General features: G+C 44.7%; 1 protein-coding gene across 4 annotated transcripts in view; it reads left to right on the top strand.

The window, feature by feature from the left end:
* Positions 1-22,575, top strand: part of LOC137353367 (cytochrome P450 2D6-like) — a 40,367-nt gene extending 17,792 nt beyond the window's left edge. Inside the window, exons 7-10 of one of the 4 annotated variants that reach the window (XM_068019551.1) lie at positions 2,025-2,212; positions 3,856-3,997; positions 17,201-17,245; positions 22,088-22,575. In XM_068019551.1, the coding sequence (XP_067875652.1) occupies positions 2,025-2,212; positions 3,856-3,997; positions 17,201-17,245; positions 22,088-22,392 (680 nt within the window). In that variant the 3' untranslated portion in view covers positions 22,393-22,575. Of the gene's footprint in view, positions 1-2,024; positions 2,213-3,855; positions 3,998-4,307; positions 6,380-7,284; positions 7,338-17,200; positions 17,246-22,084 lie in introns of those variants that run through there. The other 3 variants (XM_068019550.1, XM_068019553.1, XM_068019552.1) reach the window with 3 other exon arrangements.
* Positions 22,576-27,034: the final 4,459 nt, after the last annotated feature.

Here is a 27,034-nt window from a genome sequence, read left to right as displayed (position 1 = left end):
GAAATACTTAGAATTTGGAGCGTGGGGGTGGGGAGCAGGAGTGCTGGTGTACACCTTCAGTCTCCACTGCAATCCCAAAGGCTCATGGCTGGGCCTTCTCTCGATCAGATCCCCTTCATCCTGTTCACCCCTTCTATCACCTACCCTTGACCTGATCTCCTCCCCCGCATCTCGCCATCCCACTCTGCCCACACAGGACCAACATGCGGGCCACTGCTGGCAACGCAGCGGCACAGGAGTTTAATTCATGTCTGCAGCCCGCCAGTCCAGTTTAAATAAGGGCCAATATCAAGTGTTCCCGAGGCCTACCCGTTCAGGCTCAGGGATCGATCCCCATGTCTGTTTTATGCCAGGAGGCTGAAGTTAATCCAATTTCAATCCCATGATGTCAGTGGCGAGAAGTTTAGGGAGTCGCCTACATATGTGAGAACATAAGACATAGGAGCAGGAGTAGGCCATTCGGCCCCTCGAGCCTGCTCCACCATTCAATAAGATCATGGCTGATCTTCCACTTCAGCTCCACTCTCTCCCCCATCCCTATAATCCCTTGATTCCCTTAGAGTCCAAAAATTTCTTCATCTCATGACTGCTTACAAATAAATGCATGAGTGATTCTGCAGCTTCCCGTGGTGTTGCCTGTGAATAGTCAGAACAAATTGACTTTTCCTCAGACTGCATTCGTGAAGCTGACGACCAACATATGGCGATCAGTAGCTTGTCGAGCTCAGGAAGCTCCAAGGAGTGCTGGAAGTGTCAAGTTCCAGGTGTCACTGACTTAGCAGGTAGCTTTATAATGGGGAAAAACCTATGAAGATGTCAACTAGAAACATGAGAGAATGGGAATGCCAACTTAGGAATACTCAATCTACATTGCAGACTTAATTTATTATATAGACCTTATAAAATACTGAAAATAAAATTAGAATAGTCTGCTTTTATGCTAACATTGAACCTCACAGCACTGAAGGTGGTCCATTCAGATCATCGTGCCTGTGCCAGCTCATTGAAAGAGACATCCAATTAGTCCCACTCCCAAGCTCTTCCCGCATCGCCCCGAAAATGTTTCCACCTCAACTATTTATCCAATTCCCTTTCAAAAGTGACGACTGAATCTGCTTCCACTGCCCTTTCAAGCAGTGCATGGCCTTGACATCCTTCCTGAAGTGTGATGCCTGGAAGAGGCGACAATAGCTCTGGTCTGATTGACCACACCATAACCACCACCTAATTTTCCCTGGATCGGCCTATTTACATAATTGTCAGCGGGTTCCTGCAGTAATTGTGGAAAATTCTGAAAGTGATGGCATCTCCACTGCCTCAGAGGGATGTTGGGCATCTCCTGGCAGGACAGAGTGCTAAATACGGAAGGACACCAGCGCGCAGGGATCCCCAGGAGGTTCACCCTCTTATCTCAATGGCGACTCCGCTGGCTCGGTCATGTGAGCCAAATGGATGACAGCCGCATCCCCAAAGACATGCTCTATGGCGAACTTGCTATTGGCATGGGACCAGAAGGTTTCCCACATCTGTGATGGATTTCTGCAAGCAAGACCTCAAGTTGGCTGGGATCAGTGTCGATGCATGGGAAGTCCTTGCTGTTGACCAGAGTTCCTGGATAAAGGCAGTCAGGAAGAGCGTGGAGAAAGCAGAGGTCAAAGGCAACAATCAGATGGCAGAAAGGAGAGCCCAACGGAAGGAAAAAACATCAGTTGACCTCGGGCCCACGGTGTTCACCCTGTGGAAGGGATTGCCACTCACGAGTCAGCCTCTACAGTCACAACAGGCTCAGAAGTGACATACCCCAGGTGTAGTCCATCGTCTTCTAAGACGGATGGATGCCTACTACTACGGGTGGCAGGAATCCAAGGGAACAGATTCTCCTCCCTGGCCAAATTCCAAACCCACGCTCCACCCCCACCCCACCCCCCAACAACTCTCCAGGTCTGACCAAAAATCAAGTGAACTGACCCGGAAAATTGGCAACCCAAGTTATTTTGTCTTGATTTTTCCCTTCTGCTTTACAGAAAAGTGTCGCAAGGAGATCGACGAGGTGATTGGCTCATCCCGTGCCCCATCCATGGCTGATAGACCCAACATGCCGTATGTCAACGCTGTTATTCATGAGATCCAAAGATTTGGGAACATCTTTCCATTCTCAGTTGCCCATTCGACAATACAAGAGACTAAATTTATGGGATACACTTTCAAAAAGGTAACTCATTCTTTCCTATAGTGTGTTTTTCCCTGATCATCCTTTTTATTGGTTACTTAGATTTACATAATAAATACAACATAGAAACAGGCCATTCGGCCCAACTGGTCTATGCTAGCATTTATGTTCCAAATGAGCCTCCTCCCACCCCTCTTCATCTCACCCTCTCAGCATATCCTTCTATTCCTTTCTCCCTCATGTGTTTATCTAGCTTCCCCTTAAATGCATCTATGTTATTTGACTCAACTACTCCTTGCTGTAACAAATCCCACATTCTCACCACTCTCTGGGTAAAGAGGTTTCTCCCGAATTCCTTATTTGATTTATTATTTATTATTTTTATTTATTATTATCATGTATTGATGACACCAGTTTTTGACTCTCCTACAAGTGGCAAGGTCGTCTCTACGTCTAATTAGTCTCAACTCAAAAGAGTCCAGGCATAAGACAAATACAAGAATCACTCTGAAATTAAAGCTAAATACTGCAGATGCTGGAAAGCCAAAATAAAAACAGAAAATGCTGGAAACACTCGGCGGATTTGGCAGCATCTGTGGAGAGAGAAACAAAAGGGAAGGATTTTATTCTGCCCTTGCCCCTTGGAGAGGGAAATGGAGCGATGTTGGGGGGTGGGCAAACAAAATGGCGAGGCACACCATACCTGACGTTGCCCAGGCCCCCTGCCATTTTGTCCTGGGTGGAGACTGCCGAGGACAGCCTTCCCGCCCAGGCCAATTGGGGCCCTTAAGTGGCCAACTAAAGACCCCTTCTTGCCTACACTTCAGTTTTATTGAAGACGGCCTCCATGCAAGGTCGGAGTGGGAGTCCCTCCTTTCGGGGTAATCCAGAGTCCCCAGAGGACCTCCACCAGAGGCGATGGCCACCTCTGCTGGGAAAACCACCCCACCCCCCACACTCACCAAGTCCCCATGCACCCCGTCACTGGGGCATGCCTGAATGGCCTCGGTGACCCCGACCCCACTTACCTATCCCAGGGTCTCCTCCTTCAGTACTGCAGAGCCTCCTGTAGTACCAGCAGTGGCCACCACGACCAGTGGCACTGCCGGTACTGCAGAGCTGCCGGCCTTCCGATTGGCCGATAGCTCTGGAGGCGGGAAATCGCCCCTTAAAGAACGGTGTCCCCAAAGGCAGGCAGTTAATTGGCTGCCTGCTGTGAGATAGCAAAGGAGGTCCGACAGAGGACCGAGGCGGGGTCTTCCCCTCCCTTCCGGCCCGCCACCGGGACCCCCATCACCAGAATAAAATCTGGCCCAGAGTTAACGTTTCCGGTCAATGACCTATCATCACTCATATTGAAAACCTGGCTCATCCGCCAATGATGTAACAGAATGGGAACGGGTTACAAATTGGACGTTAGGATAAGCAAACTTATGACCCTCACATGAGGCCCTATTCTGTTCAGAATCCTATTTCTTTCTTGTTATATAAACCTCCACTCAATGCAGACTTAGATTGCAACAGTGTTCTCTGGGGAGTAGATGTTTAAGAGAGAATGAATTTAGTTTTTCATTATATGCTTGATTAGAAAATCCAGGTGATGGAGTTAATAGCATGTACAAGAAATGAATGTAGTATCTCTATTTAACCATACACCTCAGGATTATTTTGTGCTCTCGTTCCAGGGCACCCTTTTTCTAATAAACCTGACATCAGCCTTGTTTGAGGAGACCCAATGGAAGCATCCGAACCAGTTCAACCCCGAAAACTTTCTGAATGAAAATGGCGAATTCTTTAAGCCAGATGCATTCATTCCATTTTCAATGGGTGAGTAGAGTACTGTTGCTGGCCTAAAATCTTATTTCAGCTCAGCGCGGATTTATTTGATGTTTCACCTTACCTCGCTCCCATTGGGCCTCCAATTGGGCCATTAGGAATGGGCCGTGCGCTGTAAAGGTGAGATGCTGAAGGTGGCACTCAAAAGGTTTCGGCCTCTCCACTCTTCCAGCATGTCTGATTTGGAGTGTTGTAGGTGTGTCACGACCTGCGAGCAAGAGAATTTGAAATATAGTGTGAGAACGTTAGTAGCTCCCGAGCTTTGCTAAGCAAACCGTCTTCCATCTTGAATCACCAATAGGTCTACGAGCGTGCCTTGGAGAAAAACTGGCCAAAATGGAGCTCTTTCTGTTCTTCACCTCGCTCCTTCAGAACTTCGAGTTTTGCTGGCCGGACAAAACCTCTTCTCCAGACCTGAAAGCCGTCTATAAAATCATCCTAGCGCCACGGCCATTTAAGATGCAAATAAGATGCAGAAAGGCACTGAGCGATGACCTGTGACCTCCGAGTTAACGATGAGGTGGGGTCAGCTTCAGATAAGGCTGGAGATGATGGGATAGGGATGGGAATGGGGATCATTGTGTGTTTATCTCATGATAGGCAAAGCAAGGAATGATTTATGTACATTGGAATGGGAGTAGGCCATTTAGCCCTATGAGATGGTCCTACCATTCCATCAGACCATGGCTGGTCTGTACCTAATTCCATTTTCTTTCCTTTGTTCCATATACCTTGATGCCTCTACCTAACACAAATTTAATGTTCTCAGTCTTGAAAACTTCATATACCCACCAGCAACCACAGACTTTTGGGATAGCGAGTTCTAGATTTCCAGAACACTTTGTGGGAAAGAAGGCTTCCAGATCACAAATAGGGCCATCAAGATAAGATAGTCACTGATCAATCCAGTGGGAAATTCAGGAGAAACTTCATTACACAGTGGTGACAATGTGGAACTCACTACCACAAGGAGTGGTTGAAGTGAATTGGATGGATAGATGGATGGACGCATGGACGGACGGAGGGAGGGAGGGACAGACGGAGGGACGGACGGACTTTACAGCACTGCTTGTGGGTCAGGAGAAGCAAGCGTGTTCCTTGGGGCCCAACAAGCTTCTGTCTCCACAATTGCCGACTGCCCCTGCTCCAATCTTCCCCACCTCACCCACTTCCAATCTCTCCCCCCTTAGTGTAATCTCTCCTCCCCCACCCTCCAGCATGAGCTGCCCCCCACCTCCCACCACCACAACCCCGACCGTGATCTCTCACCACATTAACCGTTCCTCTTTCGCCCTCTACCTTCATCTTAGATTGGGGCTTTTGCCACAGGCGTTTCCACCAGACAGCAGTCAATCCGGCTGGCTGTCAGGAGGGAAATCTGAAATACATCCTGCCATTCATTTTGCCAGGATATACAGGAAACCCTTATTCTTGGGTTTCACATCTGGTACACCACCTCCCACGTTCTCTCCCTGCCTCCCCACAAATATCAGGACCACTGTGTTTTGTCAACACTCATTAATCCCCATTCTACAATGCTTCAGATAATTCATACTGTGATGGAATATAGGTATAATAGGCTTAATTGGGTAGAATTTAGATTTAGTTAATATGTTATACCTTTTAGACCTAAAGATTTAATAAATGGTCAGTTTTCAAGATTCACTGCCATTCTCCTTTAAGAACGTAGAGTTAAAAAAAATCAAGGTCCCTGTTAGAATAGAATTTCTGTTGTCAGGGACTTGGAAGATAAACACACACATTGAAATACTTGTGTGACATCAGTAAGAGGTAGCAATAAATTTAATTAGTTTATGGGGTTGGTGATGCAGACAGATCGGCTCAAAAGGTTGCTTTAAGGCACCATAAAAAAGGCAATTATAGACAATAAAACAATAAATGGAATGGACTTACAGGAACAAGAGGTCAAGTAAACACAATTATAAATATTTTGACCAGATAAATGCTCACAACTTCAAGAACAAGAGAATTCCAGTAAAACATTAAATGGAGATGATAGTTAAAGATATGGATTTTAAAAAGCAAGAAAAACACATACAGGAAGGTAACACCAATATGCTAAAAGTCAGGTGACACCTTAGAAACTGTATAAACATGAGAGGTTTTGAAGCAAATATTAGAAGTGTTGAATCCTCAACAATACTTCTCAACTACGGGGAATTTATAGTAAAAAGTTTACTTTAAATTTTGATGGATATTCTAAGATATTTTGTTGTAACATTAGCAGGGTTAAACTTTTGGATTCTATGTTAGAAACAGGATTATGTGTTACATCTCTCAATATATTTGTTATTGTGACATACTTATCCATTTAAGAAGTCTATCGCACGTTAAATTCTTTAATAAATATATAAAAGTAAAAAAATCGTCTCATCTAGTATTCTGTATACAACTACAAGAACCCCCTCTCTGTGTCTCTTTAAATGGAGAGACGTATTGAAGAGGGTTTCTCAGACCCTTATAATAGCTGGAATATTTATGACTTAAGCCATAATTATTAAAAATAGGCTATCGAAAAGATGGTAATATTCTCTGTTAGTTTTCTTTCTTTGAGGGAAAGCCAGTTCAATTCTTTGGGCTCAAATAAGTGTCCATTCCGAGAAGGCCGGCGTCCAATTTTCATAATTAAAGACCCTATTAAGAGTCATTTGATGGGGCTACCGGCATTTTGCCCATGGTGGGGCAACCCTCCCCCATTCCCCCGCTGCATGGGGAGGCTGTCAGCTTCCTGGAGGTGCCTCCCTGCAGCTGGCCAACAGAGCCGTAGGCCCAAAGCGGGGTCCACAGGCAGGGAAGGCAACCTCCATGGCCCCGAGGATCTCTCTGGAGGGGATTCCCCTCCAATCCTCAGCCTCCTGATTTTTCAAGTTTTTTGCACTTGCCTGTTCGAGCTCCTGAGGTCTCCTGCCTGCCTCAGCAGTGACCCCCTCTCCCAATCAGAGGGCTGGCAGCATCAGGAGCCTGCCTGCTCTCCAGTTAAGCACAGTGGGCCCACAGGCAACCAATTAGGAGGCCAGCTGTGGTAAATTTGCCAAGCCGTTCCCCGCTGCCAGCAAGTGCGGGTTCAGGTCCCGCTTTCCACCCCGATGTCGTAGTCCCGATGCTTGTGGTAAAATTCAAGCTGCTGTTTCTCTGCTGGCATCAACAGAGAAATGTTATGCCAAGGTCAATCGGATGTAAATGGACCAAGGAACAATTTAAAGGAGAACAGAGAGTTCACGTAATCGAGATACAATGAGAACTTTGTTTGTCCCAAGGTGCACTCGGAGGGAAGATTGTGCAGTGTGGTGAATGAAGATTAAAGTAACAGAGTCTGGAGGAGGTCAGTGGGGGGTTAAAATTGGACTTTCTACTATTGTCTGTCCAGCAAAAGATATTTGACCCCAATCGCCGTGCCATCTTGCCGTATTATCACATAACAACCTTCTCAAATCTCGCCCCCACATGCCCAGCCATATCCTTCAATCCCTTCTCCTTCCAGAAATGCATCTTAGTTTTTTTTAAATTCTTTCATGGGATGTGGGCAACGCTGGCCAGGCCAGCATTTATTGCCCATCCCTAATTGCCCTTGAGAAGGGGGTGGTGAGTCTTCTCTTGAACCCTTTTATATTGCTAACTTCAAACGCTAACTTCAACAGTAACGTATTCCAGCACCTATTGCACTTTTGGCGAAGAGTTTTATGCACAAGTTGTCATTTTATTCCCAACATTCTCATTTTTAATTTGTGTCTCATGGTATCGGAATCTTTCACCAAATTGGGCCGTTTTCTTCAATCGATTTTCTTCATAGTCATAAAAATTTCAACTAAGGGGTCTTTTAGAGATCGTAAATTCTCTTCTTTCCAAAGGAAAACATGCCCATCTCCCTTAGTCTTTCCTCGTAACTTTGGCTCAACAGTCTGTACCTGTGTGACTTGTCCCTGTGTCCTTCAACAGTAATAACATCCTGTGATTCAGTGACCAGGTCAGTGCATAATACTCCAGATGGGATCTGAGCAGCACATTCATAGTGGCTATGAGTCCATTTTCATGACAGTCATTGCTAAGTGTTCATTTTCTGTAGTGATTTAGTAGCCAAGAGCCTGTTTCCATGGTGATTTTTGGTAATGTCTCCTTTCTCTGTGGTTATCTAGTGTCAATATTCTGTTCTTAAAGGTGATTGATGTATAATCTCGGTTATAAGTCCCTCCATGCATGTTGGTCTTTGCTGTACACCCTCTTCCTGCACTTGTTTAACCACTGTTTGCCCAATTTCCATTGAACCCTTTGCTGTGCGATTGCTTTCTATGGATATTTATTAGTTGCGTGGCTATGTTCAGCCCAGGCTGTGGGGAAAATTGAGTGGTTAATTAGTTCAATCCAATTGCTCCATAATCTCGAACACCCTTTACAAGGGCGAGCGCTAACCTTCAGGACTAAACCTCCCAAAGTGATGGCACACCAAACAACAACATGACCACTCTCAATCAGGATTGTTCTGGGTTCAAAATTCTCTCAGAATCTCCGTTCCATTAGTAAAGGGGGAAGTGGGTGGGAGGGGGGACGTTGGGGTGCAGTCAGTACATTGTAGATGTACCATAGAGAGGCGAGTCCCCAGCCAAGGTTCAATTTAGCAAGATTGATCTCCTGGCCAAAAGCCCATGAGAAAACAGGAGGCTAAGTAAAGAGGTATAGAGAAAGAAAGACTTGAATTTATATGACGCCTTTTGAGCCCTCAGTACATTCATAGCCAACACAATACTTTTGAGGGTGGCGTCGTGGTAATGTTACTGAATCATTAATCTAATGCCCAGGTGACACAGGCTCAATTCCCACCATAGTAGCTGGTGGAATTTAAATTCAATTCATTCATTAATTAGTAAAAATCTGGAATTGGAAGCTTTCACTGACTGTTGTAAAAACCTATCTGGTTCACTAATGTCCTTTAGGGAAGGAAATCTGCCATCCTTACCTGGTCTGGCCTACATGTGACTCCAGACTCACAGCAATGTGGTTGACTCTTGACTGCCCTCTGAAATGGCCTAGCAAGCCACTCAGTTGTAAAGGGCAATGAGGGATGGCCAACTAATGCTGGCCTTGCCAGTGACACCCACATCCCATGAAAGAATATTGAAAGAAAAGTTGCTGTAAAGTAGGAAACATTGTCGCCATTTTATGCACAGCAAGCTCCCACGAACAGCAAATAACTAGGCGATCTGTTTTGATGATGTTCATTGACAGATAAACATTAAACTGGACAGGGAGAACTCCCTGCTCCTCTTCAAGATCACACTAGGGTACCTTTTATATCCATCTGAGATAGCAGACAGAGCCTTGGTATAGCCTCTGACAGTGTAGCCCTCCCTCAAACTGCAATGGGATTTCAGCCTCCAATTCTGTGGTTGAAATCTCTGAAGTAGGACTTGAACCTACAACCTCCCTCACTCACAGGCCACATCACTAACCACTGAGCAGCAATAGATGGGATATAAAAGTCCCCAATACTAATTTTCCTCTGTTTAACTCATCTCCCTCCATGGGGGGCTGCGGGGGTGAACAGGAAAACAAATCTCCCTCAATCCATCACAACACAGAAAACCTCTGGAGAAAAGAGGGGTGAGGATGGGGTAATTTAATTGAAACTGTGCTATTCTTAGCTCATGTCAGGCATGACCAGACACATCAAAACCAGCTTGTCGAAAGCTTTGTGCCTGAATTTGAAGCATTTTCTTGCTTTCACCGAGCATAAACAAATTCCAGCTCGGTTTTGCTATCCCCGACACCTCCCTGTGCTGCATCCCGATATCCTAGGCCACATCTCCCTCTGCTGGCTGAGGCCAAGTTTAACGCAGACACCCATTCCCATGGAACAAGGCAGAGTTTTCCCTCTGGCCTTTTGTTACCAAACATGAGGGGTTCATTTTTAATTAAAAGTATTGAAAGACTGGCTTTGGATACATTTCTGAGTGCAGTTACTTTTCCAAATCTGCTCTGCTCACAATGGGCCGAAGGGCCTGTTTCTGTGCTGTATAACTCTATGACTCTAAGACTCCTCCTCAGTTAAAGAAGCATTATTGTGGTTTATTGGACGTTTGGAGTCCTCCAACCAAGTGAATGCTATGGACCAATCTGTACCCATGAAGAGCAAAGATGCCAAATTTAAAAGCATTCCTGCCTGGTTATATGGGGACAGCAAGCAATTCCTATTTTTAAGAAAGGGAGTTTAAAATGACTCAGGGAGCATCCATTGTAGGTACAGTTATGTAAACCCTTAGTAAAGATAAGATCGTAAAGCATCGGGACAAAAATAAAAATCATGCAGAAATGCCAATATGGGTTCCTGAAGGGGAGATCTTGCCCATCTAGGATATGGTGTACATGGATTTCAGGAAAGCTTTTGATAGTTCTTGTCCTGGCCGCACAAAAATATTTTTTAAACATCAAAAAACATTTGGGCGAGGCCTCCAATGTTTCCTTTGCTTTTTCTCAAATCCCTCCATGGCCTCGCTCCTCCCTCCAGGGCCTCCAGCCCTACAACCCTCCACAATATCTGCGCTCCTCTAATTAGAACCACAGAGACCATAGAAGAATTACAGCACAGAAGGAGGTCATTCAGCCCATCGTGTCCATGCCGGACAAAAAAAATAGCTCCCAATATAATCCCACCTTCCAGCACCTGGTCCATAGCCTCACAGGTTACAGAATTTCAGGTACATGTGCAGGTACCTTTTAAAAGAATTGAGGGTTTCTGCCTTCACCTCCATTCCTGGCAGTTAATTTCAGACACACACCACCCTCTGGGTGAAAACGTTTTTCCTCATATCCCCTCTAATCCTTCTACCAATCACCTTAAATCTGTGCCCCCTGGTAATTGACCTCTCCCAAGAGGGCAAACAGGTCCTTCCTGTCTACTCTATCTAGGCCCCTCATAATTTTGTAGACCTCAATTAAGTCACTCCCTCAGCCTCCTCTGTTCTAAGAAAAAAACCCTAGCCGATCCAATCTTTCCTCATAGCTGCAACTTTCAAGCCCTGGCAACATTCTTGTAAATCTTCTCTGTATTCTCTCCAAAGTTTCCTGTAATGTGGTGACCAGAATTGTACGCAATACTCCAGCTGTGGCCTAAGCAATGTTTTACACAGTTCCAGATTATATCCCTGCTTTAGTATTCTATACCTCGGCCTTCTTCATCACTCTATCTACCTGTTCTGCCACCTTCAGGGACCTGTGGACATACACTCCAAGGTCTCTCACTTCTTCTACCCCTCTCAATATCCTCCCATTTACTGTGTATTCCCTCACTTTGTTTGCCCTCCCCAAATGCATTACCTCACACTTCTTTGGATTGAATTCCATTTGCCACTTTTCCACGTACTCAACCAAACCATTGATATCATTCTGGAGTCTACAGATATCCTCTTCACTATCAACTACAATTTTTGTGTCATCAGCAAATTTCTCAATCATGCCTCCCTCATTTAAGTCCAAATCATTAATATATACCATAAACAGCAAGGGACCCAACACTCAGCCCTGTGGAACGCCACTGGAAACCGCTTACCATTCGTAAAAACTACTACCCTTTGTTTCCTGTCCCTGAGCCAATTTTGGATCCAACCTGCCACATTCCCCTGTATCCCATGGGATTTCACTTTGTTGACCTGTCTGCCATGCGGGACGTTGTCAAATGCCTTACTAAGATCCACGTAGACCACATCCACTGCACTACCCTCATCAATCCTTCTTGTACTTCCTCAAAACACTCAATCGAGTTAGTAAGCCATGACCTTCCCTTAACAAATACATGCTGACTATCCCTGATTAATCCATGCCTTTCTAAGTGGCGGTTTGTCTTGTCCCTCAGAATTGATTCTAATAATTTACCCACCCCCAAGGTCAGACAGACCTATAATTATTTGACCTATCCCTCGCACCCTTTTTAAACAATGGTATAACAGTCACAGGCCAATTCTAATTCTGGCCTCTTGTGCAGTCCTGTTACTCATCGCCCCGCCATTGACAGCCATGCCTTCATCTGCCAAGGCCCTAAGCTCCGGAATCCCCTCCCTAGACCTCTCTGGCTTCTCTAGCTCTCTCTCCTACTTTAATATGCCCCTCAAAATCTATGTCTTCAACCAAGCTTTTGGTCACCTGTCCTAATATCTTCTTATGTTACTCAGTATCAAATTGTTATTTGCTGACACTCTCGTGAAATCCCTTCGAACATTTTGCTACGTTAAAGGCACCATGTAAATGAAGTTGTTGTTGTTTCCACATAACCCCATCAAAACCTATTGAAACCATCTCATTAGTAATGCTAACCATTCTGATCAAATACTGCCCTGTTCACAAGAACTGGTTAGAAAAATACGTCCAGTGGTTTTATTACTCAGGCTCGTTAATAAATTGGTAAATGGAATCAGTTAACAATGACAACTCCCTGAAGACGCGATTATATTATGGATGACTGTAGAACAATCACTGGCAAATGTTCTCCTCTATTGGCAATGCTGACCTAGATAAGTACATAAGGGAAAAAGGAATAGAAAGATATTTAAATAGGGTGAGATGACGTCGGGCGGGAGATGGGAGATGGTTTATGTGAAGCATAAACACCAGCATGGCCCAGTTGGGCCAAAATGGCCTGTTTCTGTGTTGTATTCTGTGTAATTCTATGATCTGGAATCTAACTGCTGCTAACTCCCTGGATAGGGTACCAATCCTCGAGGATTGCCCTGCAGTCTCCAAGAATTCAAGATTAATATCCAGAATAGTGCTGGGAGCAACACCCAGAAGGGGAGGGGAAATCAATGGGGCATTAAAAAATTGCGTTTTATTTTTAAATTTTGTTGGAACACTTTTGTTTATTAGTTGTAAACATATCAGACAAAGGGGGACAAAAGGATGTTGGGCTGGCAGTCAATAATCATCTAATCAGTTCATGTAAACTCCAATCACATTCTGATTGGTGGGGAAAGGCAGTGCCCTGTGAGGATGGAGATGTAGAGTGACCAATGGCAGAAGTGTGTGTGGAGGGGGGGGCGGGGCATTGGGAGGATAGAGGTCATGTGGTGGTACTTCCAGGAATACCTCCAAGCAGAGCTGACAACCCGAATCATGGTTGGTATAATGGAAGCTGGCTGCTGGAACGGCCAGGCACTGTACCTCGCACAGAAACATACTGCAAGAGCTTCGACTCTCGATTAGGAACAGAAAAATCTACTGGTGGACAATGAGTCGGTCGACATCAGACTGAAGCTGTGGAGAAGCACAGTCACATTCCAGTGGACCCCACGAGATGAAGAAGAATCTCTGACTTGAGTATCTTTGCCCCCGCCCCCTCATTCCTCCTGAAATGGGTTTGTGTCTCTTTGGCTTTATTTTATTCTATTTAGAGATACAGCACTGAAACAGGCCCTTCGGCCCACCAAGTCTGTGCCGACCAACAACCACCCATTTATACTAACCCCACAGTAATACCATATTCCCTACCACCTACCTACACTAGGGGCAATTTACAATGGCCAATTTACCTATCACCTGCAAGTCTTTGGCTGTGGGAGGAAACCGGAGCACCCGGCGAAAACCCACGCGGTCACAGGGAGAACTTACAAACACTGCACAGGCAGTACCTGGAATTGAACCGGGGACCCTGGAGCTGTGAGGCTGCGGTGCTAACCACTGCACCACTCCTTAGATAGGGGCATCCTCAGGTTCGACGTCTATGCCAGTTGCTTGAGCTAATAGTCTAAAGCATTTTCCAAAATAACCTGAGGGGCTATATTGGCCTTGGAGGGGGTGCAGTGTAGACTCGCCAGAGTGATAGCTGGCTAAAAGGGTTAAATTATGGCGCTAGGCTGTACAGACTAGGCTTGAATTCCCTTGAGTATAGAAGATTAAGGGTTGATCTAATTGATGTGTTTAAGACGATTACAGGATCTGACAGGTAGATAAAGGGCAAGTATTTCCCCCGGTGGGGGGGAATCCAGAACAAGGGGGCATAACCTTAAAATTAGAGCTGAGCTGTTCAGGGGTGATGTCAGGAAGTACTTCTTCACACAAAGGCTAGTGGAAATCTGGAACGTTCTCTCCCCCAAACAGTTACTGATGTTAACGGTCAATTGAAAATTTCAAAACTGAAATTGATAGATTTTGGTTAGGAATGAGTATTAAGGGTTGAGGAACCTAGGTGGATGAATGGATTTAAGATACAGATCAGCCATGATCAAACTGAATAGCAGAGCAGGGTTGGGGGCTGAATAGCACCTCCCCCCACTCCCCCCCCCCCCGCCCTCTTCCTAAGTTCCGATGCTACATTGTCACACGAGGGAAACTATTGAATTCTTAGAACCTATCTGTTCAGGTGGACATTAAAGTTTGAGTGATATTACCCAAACAAAAATAGAAAACTGACAGTTCTCCCCAGTGTCTTGGCCAACATTGATCCCAAACTATTGCCAAAAACTGGTCATTCATTTCGCCTGTTCAAAATGGCTGCCGTGATACCCATAAAGCAACACTCATCTGCAAAAGAAAATATGCTTCTTATTTGAGGAAATGGCATCAGTAACTTCATGGAGATTTGCCACATTGAAGAAAACCCTGATAGGGGTGAGTGAGGAGGGGGTTTAGGAGGAGGCACAGACCAGATGGGCTGATTGGCCTGTTGCTGTGCTGCAGACTCAATATAATTTTATATAAACATGACCAGAATGTACAACGGGTCCATACTCAGGCAGCTAGCTCGGAATGAGTGGGAATCCTTCCTGCTCCTCAATGACAATCCCAAGGCTCAAGCTTAAGTTGCGAGCAAACACACTGAACGCAAATTTTCTTGTTTGCAGATCATTTTCATTCCAAATTGAGTTTGTCCCCGTTCTGTCTGTGCCGCCAAGAGCGCAGATGGATGGCCCACTTCTGCGTCTCGGCCAATCGCCCTTTGTTAGTTACTCTCCAGGCTTGACTGCCCTCCTGCCCTCTCACCAGGTGAAGGTGCCACAGCCTCCTCTTGGTGTTTGTCTATAGTGGAGGCACAAAGCTGAGAATTATCAGTAAACCCAGTAGCACCAGTGTGGGCCTCATGCGATGTCAAAACGGCTTTTTTTAAATTAGTTTATGGGATGTTGGCCAGCATTTATTACCCTTCCCTAATTGCCCTTGAGAAGGTGGTGGTGAGCTGCCTTCTTAAATGACTGCAGTCCATAAGAACATAGAAATAGGAGCAGGAGTAGGCCATTCGGCCCCTCAAGCCTGCCCCGCCATTCAATAAGATCATGGCTGATCTGCCCCAGACCTCAACTCCTCTTTCGTGCCAGCTCCTCATAGCCTTCAATTCTCCGATATTTCAAAAATCTATCTACCTCCTCTTTAAATACTTTCAGTGATCTAGCCTCCACAACTCTCTGGAGTAGAGAATTCCAGACATTCACCACTCTCTGAGAGAAGAAATTCCTTCGCATCTCAGTTTTAAATGTGTGTCCCCTTATTCTGTAACTGTGTCCCTAGTTCGAGATTCCCCCACTAGTGGAAACATCTTCTCAACATCTACCCTGTCAAGCCCCCTCAGAATCTTGTAGTTTCAATACGATCACCCCTCATTCTTCTAAACTCTAATGAATAAAGGCCTAACCTGTTTAGCCGTTCTTGATAAGTCAACCCCTTCATCCCAGGAATCAGCCTAGTGAATCTCTTTTGAACTGCCTGCAGTGCCAGTGCATCCTTTCTTAAATACGGGGACCAAAACTGTACACAGTACTCCAGGTGCGGCCTCACCAACACTCTGTACAGTTGTAACAAGACTTCCTTATTTTTAAACTCCAACCCGTAGCAATAAAGGCCAAAATTCCATTTACCTTCTTAATTACTTGTTGCACCTGCATGCTGCGTTTTTGTGTTTCATGCACAAGAACACCCAGAACCCTCTGTGCTGCTGTTTTTTGGAGTCTCTCTCTATTTAAATAATAGTCTGCCTTTTGATTCTTCCTACTAAAGTGCATGACCTCACACTTTGCTACATTAAACTCCATCTGCCAAGTTTTTGCCCACTCACTCAACCTGTCTATCTCCCCTTGTAGATTCCTTATGTGCTCATCACAACATGCCCTCCCATCTATTTTTGTATCGTCAGCAAATTTGGATATATTACACTCTGCCCCTCCTCCAAGTCATTAATATAGATAGTAAATAATTGAGGCCCTAGGACTGATCCTTGTGGCACTCCACTAGTTAAGTCTTTCTAACCTGAAAATGACCCATTAATCCCAACTCTCTGTCTTCTGTGAGTTAACCAATCCTCAATCCGTGCTAATACGTTACCCCCAATACCGTGAGCTCCTATCTTGTGCAATAATCTTTCATGTGGCACCTTATCAAATGCCTTCTGGAAATCTAAATACACTACATCTACCAGTTCCCCTTTATCCACTCTGCTTGTTATATCCTCAAAGAACTCTAGCAAATTTGTCAAACATGATTTCCCTTTCACAGAACCATGTTGACTCTGTTTGATTGCGTTAAGCTTTTCTAAACGTCCTGCTATTTCTTCCTTAATAATGGACTCGAGCATTTTCCCAATGACCGATGTTAGGCTGACTGGCCTGTAGTTTCCTGCTTTTTGTCTCCCTCCCTTCTTGAACGGGGTGTCACATTAGCAGATTTCCAACCCGCAGGGACCCTCCTGGAATCCAGTGAGTTCTGGGATATTTCGATCAATGCCTCCACTATCTCTGCAGCCACTTCCTTTAAAACCCTTGGATGTAGGCCATCAGGTTCTGGCGACTTGTCTGCCTTTAGTCCCATTAGTTTGTCAAATACTTCATCCCTCGTGATAGAGATTGTTACAAGATCTTTCCTCCCATTAGTTCCTTGCTTATCTGATATTTGTGGGCTGTTTATAGTGTCCTCCACTGTGAAGACCGATGCAAAATATTGGTTTAAATTATCTGCCATTCCCCTGTTCCCCATTAGCAATTCTCCAGTCCTATCCTCCAAGGGCCTCACGCTCACTTTAGCTACTCTCTTTCTTTTTATGTGGTGCAGGTACACCCACAGTGCTGTTAGGAAAGGAATTCCAGGATTTTTACCCAGTGACAGTGAAGGAACGGCGATACAGTTCCAAGTCAGGATGGTGTGTGACTTGGAGGGGAACTTGCAGGTGGTGGTGTTCTCATGCATCTGTTGCCCTTGTCCTTCCAGGTGGCGGAGGTTGCGGGTTTGGAAGGTGCTGTCGCAGGAGCCTTGGTGAGTTGAAATAGCTCTCAGCAGTTAGCGTTGCATTGGGATTTTGCCTGTCACAAAACATGACGAGTTGCAGAGATGCACACAAACGACCTAAAATTCTGCAAGAAAGACCTGCATTTATATAGCGCCTTCCACAATCTCAGGACATCCCAAAGTGCTCTACCTCAGTGAATAACTTTTGAAAACACGGTGGCCAATTTGTGCACAGCAAGCTCCCACAAACAGCAATGTGATAATGATCAGATATCCTTTTTTCGAAGTGATGTTGGTTGAGGGATACATGTTGGCCAAGGCACTGGGGAGAACTCCCCTGCTCTTCTTCGAAAAGTGCCATGGGATCATTTACATTCACTCGAGAGGACAGACAAGGTCCTCGGTTTTACATCTCATTAGAAAGACAGCACAGCACTACCTCAGTACTGCACTGGACTTTCAGTTTGGTTTCATTACTCACATCCCATGGAGTGGAGCTATGAACCTACGAGTTTATGACTCACTGGTGAGAGTGTGACCCACTGAACCACAACTGGCACATGCAAGCACGATAGGAACTGTAATGCAAAAGTGATTTTCAACCTTCACGCATTTAAATGGCGCTTATTTGATTGAATAACTTGCTTAATGGCCCACGACGCTCTGCTCTGCCACTGTGCAATTACATCCACGTCAGCGGGGATTAATAAAGAAAACATGTCAACTTTGACACAGTTTCAAGCAAAGAGGATTCCAAACTCCATTTGATGTCACCTTTCCTGAATACAACCCACTGTCTTCGCATTACAGCTTATCATTGTTAAAAGCTAGATGTTTCTTTATTTGATAGACTAATTACGAAGAAAGCATTTCCAGTGGTGGGAGAATCTGACAAAGATGCAATGTTCCTCCAAGTAAACGGTGTTGCTATGGGTACCCGCATGGGTCCCAGTTATGCCTGTCTTTTTGTGTGATATGTCGAACATTCCTTGTTCCAGTCCTACTCAGGCCCCCTCCCCCAACTTTTTTGCCAGTGCATTAATGACTGTATCGCTGCCATTTCCTGCTCCTGCCCCGAACTGGAAAACTTTATCAACTTTGCTTCCAATTTCCACCCTTCTCTCAACTTTACATGGTCCATCTCCAACACTTCCCTTCCCTTCCTCGACTTCTTTGTCTCCATCTCTGGGGATAGGCTGTCTACTAATATTCATTACAAGCCCACCGACTCCCACAGCTACCTGAACTACACTTCTTCACACCCTGTCTCCTGTAAGGACTCCATTCCATTCTTCCAGTTTCTCCATCTCCGATGCATCGGCTCTGATGACGCTACCTTCCGCAACAGTGCTTCTGATATGTCTTCCTTTTTCCTCAACCGAGGATTCTCCCCCACTGTGGTCGACAGGGCCCTCAACCATGTCTGGTCCATTTCCTGCACGTCTACCCTCACCCCTTCCCCTTCCTCCCAGAACCGCAACAGGGTTCCCTTTGTCCTCACTTTCCACCGCACCAGCCTCCACATGCAGAAAATCATCCTCCACCATTTCTGCCACCTCCAGCATGATGCCACCACCAAACACATCTTCGACTCCCATCCCCTGTCAACATTCCGAAGGGATTGTTTCCTCCGCAACACCCTGGTCCACTCCTCCATTACCTCCGACACCTCGTCCCCTTCCCATGGCACCTTCCCTGTCCTTTTACATCCTCTCTCCTCACTATCCAAGGCTCCAAACACTCCTTTCAGGTGAAGCAGCGATTTACTTGTACTTCTTTCAATGTACTATACTGTATTTGCTGCTCACCATGTGGTCTCCTCTACATTGGGGAGACCAAACGCGGATTGGGTGACCGCTTTGCTGAACACCTCCGCTCAGTCCAAAAGCATGAGCTTCCAGTTGCTTGCCATTTCAACACTCCCCCCTGCTCTCATGCCAACATTGCTGTCTTTGGCCTGCTCCAGTGTTCCAATGAACATCAACGCAAGCTCGAGGAGCAGCACCTGATCTTTCAATTAGGCACTCTACAGCCTTGTGGACTGAATATTGAGTTCAATAACTTCAGAGCATGACTGGCCTTTTTAAAATATTTTTTAACCGTGTGCCTGCTTTTGATGTAGACAGAGATGCTCATTATTCCACTATTAGCAATCTCTCTGGGGTAATGCTTTGTCTTTCACCACAAGCATTAACACACACTTTGCCTTTGTCTCAGGACAGCTGTGTTATTTAATCACCCTCTGCCCTATCAAACACCTTCCCCTTTGTTCTCTCCCCCAGCCACCTCCCCTTCACTTGCTTAAAACCTAATTCTTTTCTGACCTTTGCCAGTTCTGATGAAAGGTCACAGACCTGAGACGATAACTCTGCTTCTCTCTCCACAGATGCTGCCAGACCTGCTGAGTTTTTCCGGCACTTATTGTTTTTGTTTCAGATTTCCAGCATCGGCAGTATTTTGCTTTTATTTTATTACGATCCAACATAATTGGCAAAAGAACCATAGGCAGCATGAGGTCAAAAGATTTGACGCAGTGAGTTATGATGATCTGGAACGTGCTCCCTGAAAGAGCAGTGGAAGCAGATTCATCTAACATCTAAAAGGGAACCTGATAAATACTTGAAAGGGGAAAAATTAGCAGGGCTATGGGGAAAGAACAGGGGAGTGGGACTAATTGGACAGCTCTTTCAAGGAGCCTGCACAGGCACGATGGGCCAAATGGCCTCCGTCTGTGTTATATCATTCTATGATTCTGTAATTATGTACCATCTTGTCCTGTACGTGCTGTAATATTGTGTTGCCCATGAAAGAGAATGAAACAAACAAGATTTTACAAGCTACATGACTGCTAAGTGCGGGTGAGCAGGTCAAGAGTAACAGGCTGTGAGAACATATTTTGCAACATGCACATTTGCAGAGATGCTTGCTCTAGGTTATACCGGGTAGCACTATCCTGGAACCTTTCCTCAGAGCTGCCATATTTTTGTCAGCTTTGCCTCTCAGTCAGAGGGCTGTGTGTTCAAGGCCCACCCCAGAGACTAGAGCACGTAATCAAGACTGACACTTCTGTGCAGCACTGATGCACTGTTAGAGTTGCTGTATTTCAACTGGATGTAAAGGATCCCGATGAAGAGCAGGAAGATGGGCTGGCCAACATTAGTCCCTCAACTAATATCAGTGGATTAACTGATCATTTATCTGATTGTCGCTTGTGGGACCTTTATGCAATAGTGATTGCATTTTCGTTCATGGGATGTGGGTGTCGCTGGCTCGGCCAGCATTTATTGCCCATCGCTAATTGCCCTTGAACTGAGTGGCTTGCTGGGCCACTTCAGAGGGCATGTAAAAAGTCAGCCACATTGCTGTGGGTCTGGAGTCACATGTAAGCCAGACTTCCTTCCCTGAAGGACATTAGTGAACCAGGTGGGTTTTTACAACAATCGACAAAGGTTTCATGGTCACAATTAGACTCGATTTTAATTCCAGATGTATTAATTAAATTCAAATTTCACCATCTGCCGTGGTGGGATTCGAACCCACGTTCCCAGAGCAATAGCCTGGGGCTCTGGGTCACTAGTCTAGTGACATTACTACTACGCCACCACCTCCCACTAAAAGTAGCTTCAAAACTGCTTCACTGATTGTGAAGTGGTTTGGAACATCCTGAGGTCACGGAAGGCAAATTCCCTCTCAGCTGTTTCCAAGTACTTTGGAAGTGCATCTGTACTGCTGCACCCGTGAATCTGCCAGCTCGTCTACTTGATGAAAGAAATAAGGAACTTGGATTGATATAGCACCTCCAGGCTCTCAGGAGGTCCCAAAGCATTTTACAGTCAATGAAATACTTTTAAAGTGTATTCACTGCTGTAATGTAGGAAGCTCCATCATATAGACCTCCATTGCCATTTGAGTTAGGTTCCGAAATCATTTTCGCACTCTCAGTTCTGCTCCCTGTTTAACAGCTGCTGCAACCCTTTAAATAGTCATGCTCACAAGTTTGAATAGCGTGCATGCAAACTCTCGGATTCAGCTCCCTGAGAGTACAAGAGCTCATTAACATACCTCATAAACTGCTGAAGGAAGGTTCATTTGGGAACAGTTGCATGCAACAGGTAGGGTCAGGATGTTCCACTGTGCACTGACCACACCTCTGAATTGCACCAATCAGAATTTATATACTCTAAAGCCACCTTTAAGTCCCAGGCCATATTTGGTAATATGCTTGGAGAGGCTAAAAGATCTGTGCGTTGCTAAGTTGAACAAATTCAACTTTTTAAAGTCAGAATAATATTAAAGCCATTCTTTTGGAACACCTAAGACTGTTTCCTAAACTGATGATAACATAATTGGCAAATTCAGGGTTAGGTTCCTTCTGAGGTTTTGAAAGATGGATTGTGATATAATCTGTCTTTTCAATAAAGTATATAAGGCTCCCACACCACTTAAAATGCCATTACAAGGAGTATGTGAAAGATTAGAGTGGTTTTCGAAAGAATAATAGATTTTCAAGGGTGTTGTTCTTTCAAAGCATCTATTTATCTTTCTCTTTTTTCGATCATATTATGAATTTTGAGTCTGTGAACCATATTGTCTTCTACTGATCTCCAAGCATGTCAGAATATTCAGCTTTTTCCTGGATGTTGGATCACTCCAAATACACATGTAAATCTAACTTTTGATTATTAGAGGCACAGGCTTTTGGATGAGGTTAGATTGAGGTCCCGTCTATCTGTTATGATGCAATTGGGGTGTTCCTTTAAGTTTATTGCTACATCTCTACCCACCAGGCGAATCCCAAACTCTACCTAAGAAGTACTTGGTGTTGATGCTGGATATGAGAAATTGATATAATGTTCCATTCCTCAGCAGTTGTCTACATCATGGAAATATACATAAAGGGGGGGAACTCTGTGCTCCATGGGTTGTTCCCAGGGTCACACACCGAGATAAACATCAACTGCTGCTGGAGGATCTTCAGCTCGGTGAAAGACGCTCTTTGGTCTGCCCGAAACATGATGGTCTTCCAGTGCAAGGAGCTGTCAATGACCGAGTGTTGCAGACTGGCACGTTCCAAGGTCCAGGACTACGTGCTGAGGGACGCAGTAAAGCTTGGGGCAGCCGCCCGCAAAGGCTCAAAGGGGGAAATGCCACTGTATAAGGCCGTGCTGCCATAGTATACCCGAGGGGCAGGAAACTGTGTAAAACTCCTTGGGTTGTAGGCACCAGAGAATATTCGATATGAAATGCAAACGTTCATTGTAAATACAAACTGAAATGGCAAGAGTAGTCAAGCACCTCATTTTGAAAGAAAATGGTCTGTATAGCACTTTATAAAATGTCAAATTTGAACTGATGTAATGTATTTTTTACAAATTTTATGAATAATGTATATTTTTGGGAAAAAAATTGAATCACTTCACAAAAGGCAAGAATAATAAATAAAAGTAAATGTCTTGATCAGATGAGTGTCATTTCCTCAGGGAGACTGATATGTCCTGAACCTCCAGTAGGATGAAGGACACAGTTGACGTATTATAACAGTACTGGCAATTACTCTCAGTCTTTGCTTTAACCCAATTATAGTCAGTTGTAATCTTGTCTTTCAACCCAGTCAGATAGCAATGCCTTTTATATAAGAGAACAAACTCTTCACAGAATCGGAGTCGTTTCCATTTTACTTAGCTGAACAGGATTGTAAGAGTTTTAAAATTTACTTCCTGCCACATTTAATTTGTCCCACCAGATGTTTAGCGGGGCCTCAGGAGAGCAACATCTGGTGTAGCGCACGCCTTTGTGAAAATATTCATCAAATTCAGTCCTTTATTTCTCCAGCCCCGTCCACTACCATCAAACTTCTTGCCTATTCATTAAAAAACCTCCTCTCTCATGGCTCTCTCTGTATCAATGAAGCCGTATATTCAGAGAAATAGCCTTTTAGTTTAAGGTGAAAAGATATCAGGGTTTGACAGCAAGCACTGCCAGTTACCTAACTGTTGTCCTGATAAGTTGTTCCAGTTTAAGGACTAAAATTACGCACACTCTGCTATCCCAAAGAGTTATTAATAAATAATGAGTTAACAATATTGTTGTCACCATGGACAGCGGAATTTCACATGAATGTGTTAACCCAGTTTTCATTCACATCTACAGTTCCTTTTAAAAATTATTTTTAAATGAATTAATTGCATGAGAAGAATGCTTTTGGATCAATAGGGACAGGTTTGAATTGTTTTCTTACATGTGCATCATGGATGAGCAAGGCCAGTCAGTCCATCTAAGTTCATCTGTCCAGACAGAACCTAAAGTCTCTCTTCCATTTCACCATCTGATTGCTTCTTCAAAGCGCCAAAGGTTTTCACCTCCACTATTCTGTCTGGGAGCCTATTATCATAGGATCTTGGAAACCTACAGCACAGACGGAGGTCATTTGGCCCATCATGCCTGTACTGGCTCTTTGACACAGCTTTTCAATTAGTTCCACTCCCCTGCTCCTTCCTGGAGCCCTACATGCATTGACCACTCTGCATGTGAAGAGCTTCCAGATTTCTGCCTTTAATTAGTTTGAACCTGTTCCCCCTCATCCTACTCTTGTCATTTAAATTAACTTTGGGGATTTACCGTTTTTCAATCCCTTACCTACCTTGCATACCTCTGTATGACCATCTCTCAGAACCTTCCATAGTCAGTGAAAAGTCACAGCCATTACCTTTCAAATTAGGGATCAGCCTTGTGCGTTTCTCCGCGCTACCTTCAGCATCCGAATGTAAAAGAAAGTTTTGCATCAGAGGGGAGATGGTGGTAATGTCACTGGGCTAGTAACCCTGAGGCCCAGACTCAAATCCCACTACGGCAGCCGCTGGAATTCAAATTCAAAGAGCTAGTCTCAGTTATGGTGCCGTGACACCATCATTGATTATTGTAAAAACCCATCTGGTTCACCAATGTCCAGGGAAGGAAATCTGCTGTCCTTACCTGCTTTGGCCTACGTGTGACCCCAGAGCCACAGCAAGGTTGGTTGACCCTTACCTGCCGTCTGAAATGGTCTAGCAAGCCACTCAGTCGTCAAGAGCAATGAGGGATGGGCAACAAATGCTGGCCTTGCCCGCGACACCCATCCCACGAAAGAATTAAAAACATTTATATGGTGTCTTTCACAACTGCAGGACATCCCAAAGATCTCTACAGCCAATTAAATACTTTTTGAAGTTTGTTTGGTCAATTTGCACACAGCAAGCTCCCACAAACAGCAATGTGATAATGACCGGTTCATCTGTTTTTGTGATGTTGATTGAGGGATAAATATTGACCAGGACACGAGGGAGAACTCCCCTGCTCCTCTTTGATATTATGCCATGGAATCTGTTGCATCCACATGAGAGGCCTGTTTTTAAGATCCTATTTAAAAGATGGTAACAGTGCCACGCTACCTCTGTCCGGCACTGGGAGTGTCAGCCTGGATTACATACTCACGTCTCTGCAGTGGGACTTAACTTACAATCCTCTGATTCAGAGGCAAAAACACTACTAACTGAGCCCCAGTGAACATTTCCAAATGGCTCGGTCAATATTTTTTATGAAAATGCTTCTATGGGACACTTATTGACATTAAAGGCACTATATCAATGCAAGTTGGTATTGTTGTTTTTAGACAGAAATTTATGCAGATTTAGCAGTCAGTACCCTATGGCAAGATTTCCTGAGAAGCAAATTAGCCTACGCAGGAATGTTGAGCCTGGCGTAACACAAGCGGAAATCAATGAGAATAATCGAGACCCGAGGACAGTGAAAGACCTCCGCCTTATTCGTTCTTTAACCCTCAACTTATGCCAAGTAATTGATTAACGATTACCTCATTGCTGTTTGTGGGAGCTTGCTGTGTGCAGGTTTCCTACATTACGACAGCAACTACACTTCAAAAGTATTTCACATCGGCTGCAAAGTGCTTTGGAACATCATGAGGGTCATGAAAGGCGCTATAGAAACGCAAGTGCTTTAAGTCTCTATTTATGTATAAAAATTTAAGTATGACGACATCTTGCACATTAGGCAGAGCATACTAGAGAAAATGTAATCGTAGAAACGTCTCAATTTTTAAAGTATGGAATCATAAAATTGTTACAGCACAGAAGAAGGCCACTCGACCTATCATATCCATGCTGGCCCTCCTAAGGAGCAATTCACGTACTGCCACCACCCCCCACCCTCTCCCCACATCCCTGCACATTCCTCCTCTTGAGATATTTAGAATATTTAGAAAATGTAGAAATATTTACGCGCAGAAAGAGGCCGCTCTGCCCATCATATCCGCACCTACCGAGAAACGAACCATCCAGCCTCATCCCACTTTCCAGCACTTGGTCCACATCCCTGGAAATTACAGAACTTCGAGTGCACATCCAGACACCTTTTAAATGAGTTGAGGCTTTCAGCCTCTGTCACCCTTTCAGGCAGTGAGTTCCAGACCCCCACCGCCCTCTGGGTGAAAAGATTTTTCCTCATCTCCCCTCTATTCCTTCTACCAATCACTTTAAATCTATGCCCCTTGGTCACTGACTCCTCTGCTAAGGTGAATAGGTCCTTCCCATCCACTCTATCCAGGCACCTCACAACCTTGCACACCTCAACCAAATCTCCCCTCAGCTTCCTCTGTTCCAAGGAGAACAACCCCAGCCTATCCAATCTTTCCTCATTGCTGCAATTTTCCAGTCCCGGCAACATCCTCTGTAAATCTCCTCTGTACCCTCTCCTTTCAGTAATGAGGTGACCAGAACTGCACACAGTACTCAAGTTGTGGCTTAACTTGTGTTTTATATAGTTCCAATATAACTTCCCTGCTCTTGTACTCAATGCCTGAGCTAATGAAAGAAAGGATTCCATATGCCTTGTTAACCACCTTATCAACCTGCCCTGCTACCTTCAGGGATCTGTGGATATGCACTCCAAGGTCCCTCACTTCCTCTACTCCTCTTAGTATCCTCCCATTTAATGTGTATTCCTTTGTCTTGTTTGACCTCCCCAAATGCATCACCCCACACTTCTCTGGGTTGAATTCCATTTGCCACTTTGCTGTCCACCTGACCAGTCCTTTGATATCTTCCTGCAGTCCACAGCTTCCCTCCTCATTATCAACCACACGGCCAATTTTTACGTTGTCTGTAAACTTCCTGATCATGCCTCTTACATTTTAAGTCCAAATCATTAACTGATACCGATGCCATAAAACTACATTTAAAGATATAGAAAATACAGTGAAGAGAAACCTAAAAAAAAACCTCAAGTACACCAGAAATGTAGTTTTGAATCCTGCTGCATCTAAAAGTTTAGGTGTACATTTACAGTCCATTCGGAATTGGATTAAATGCGTTCTCGTACACATTCACGTACTGCCACTCCCCCGCCCTCTCCCCACATGCCTGCACATTCCTCCTCTTCAGATATTTGAAGAGTTGTGTTCTCCAGGTTTCTAATGCATTGGGGTGGAGCTATGTTAATGAGCGGCAAAGGGCATCACCAGAGGTTTTGCTGAAGTGGTATGAAGGAATGAGGAAACTCAGGACTGGCGTAAAAATGGGCAAAAGACACTTGTGGAATTTCCTGCATTATGCTATACTTGCACCATTTGTTGTGCCAAAAAATGTGGAACTTTGTAGCCTTGCTGTCTAGGGTCATGCACTGAGCATGAGCACCTGGGTGTGAGGTACCACATGGCAGTGATGCCTGTGCAAATGAAGCTCAACACTGAGTCAGAAACCTCAGCAGAGTAGAGGAGAAAATGTGCATTGCCAACTCTGGTTGGACATATTCCTAGAGGTATCA

The sequence above is a fragment of the Heterodontus francisci genome, chromosome 41 (assembly GCF_036365525.1).
Source record: "Heterodontus francisci isolate sHetFra1 chromosome 41, sHetFra1.hap1, whole genome shotgun sequence".
In the NCBI taxonomy this organism is placed as follows: domain Eukaryota; kingdom Metazoa; phylum Chordata; class Chondrichthyes; order Heterodontiformes; family Heterodontidae; genus Heterodontus; species Heterodontus francisci.
This window is presented reverse-complemented; position numbering and strand designations above follow the sequence as displayed.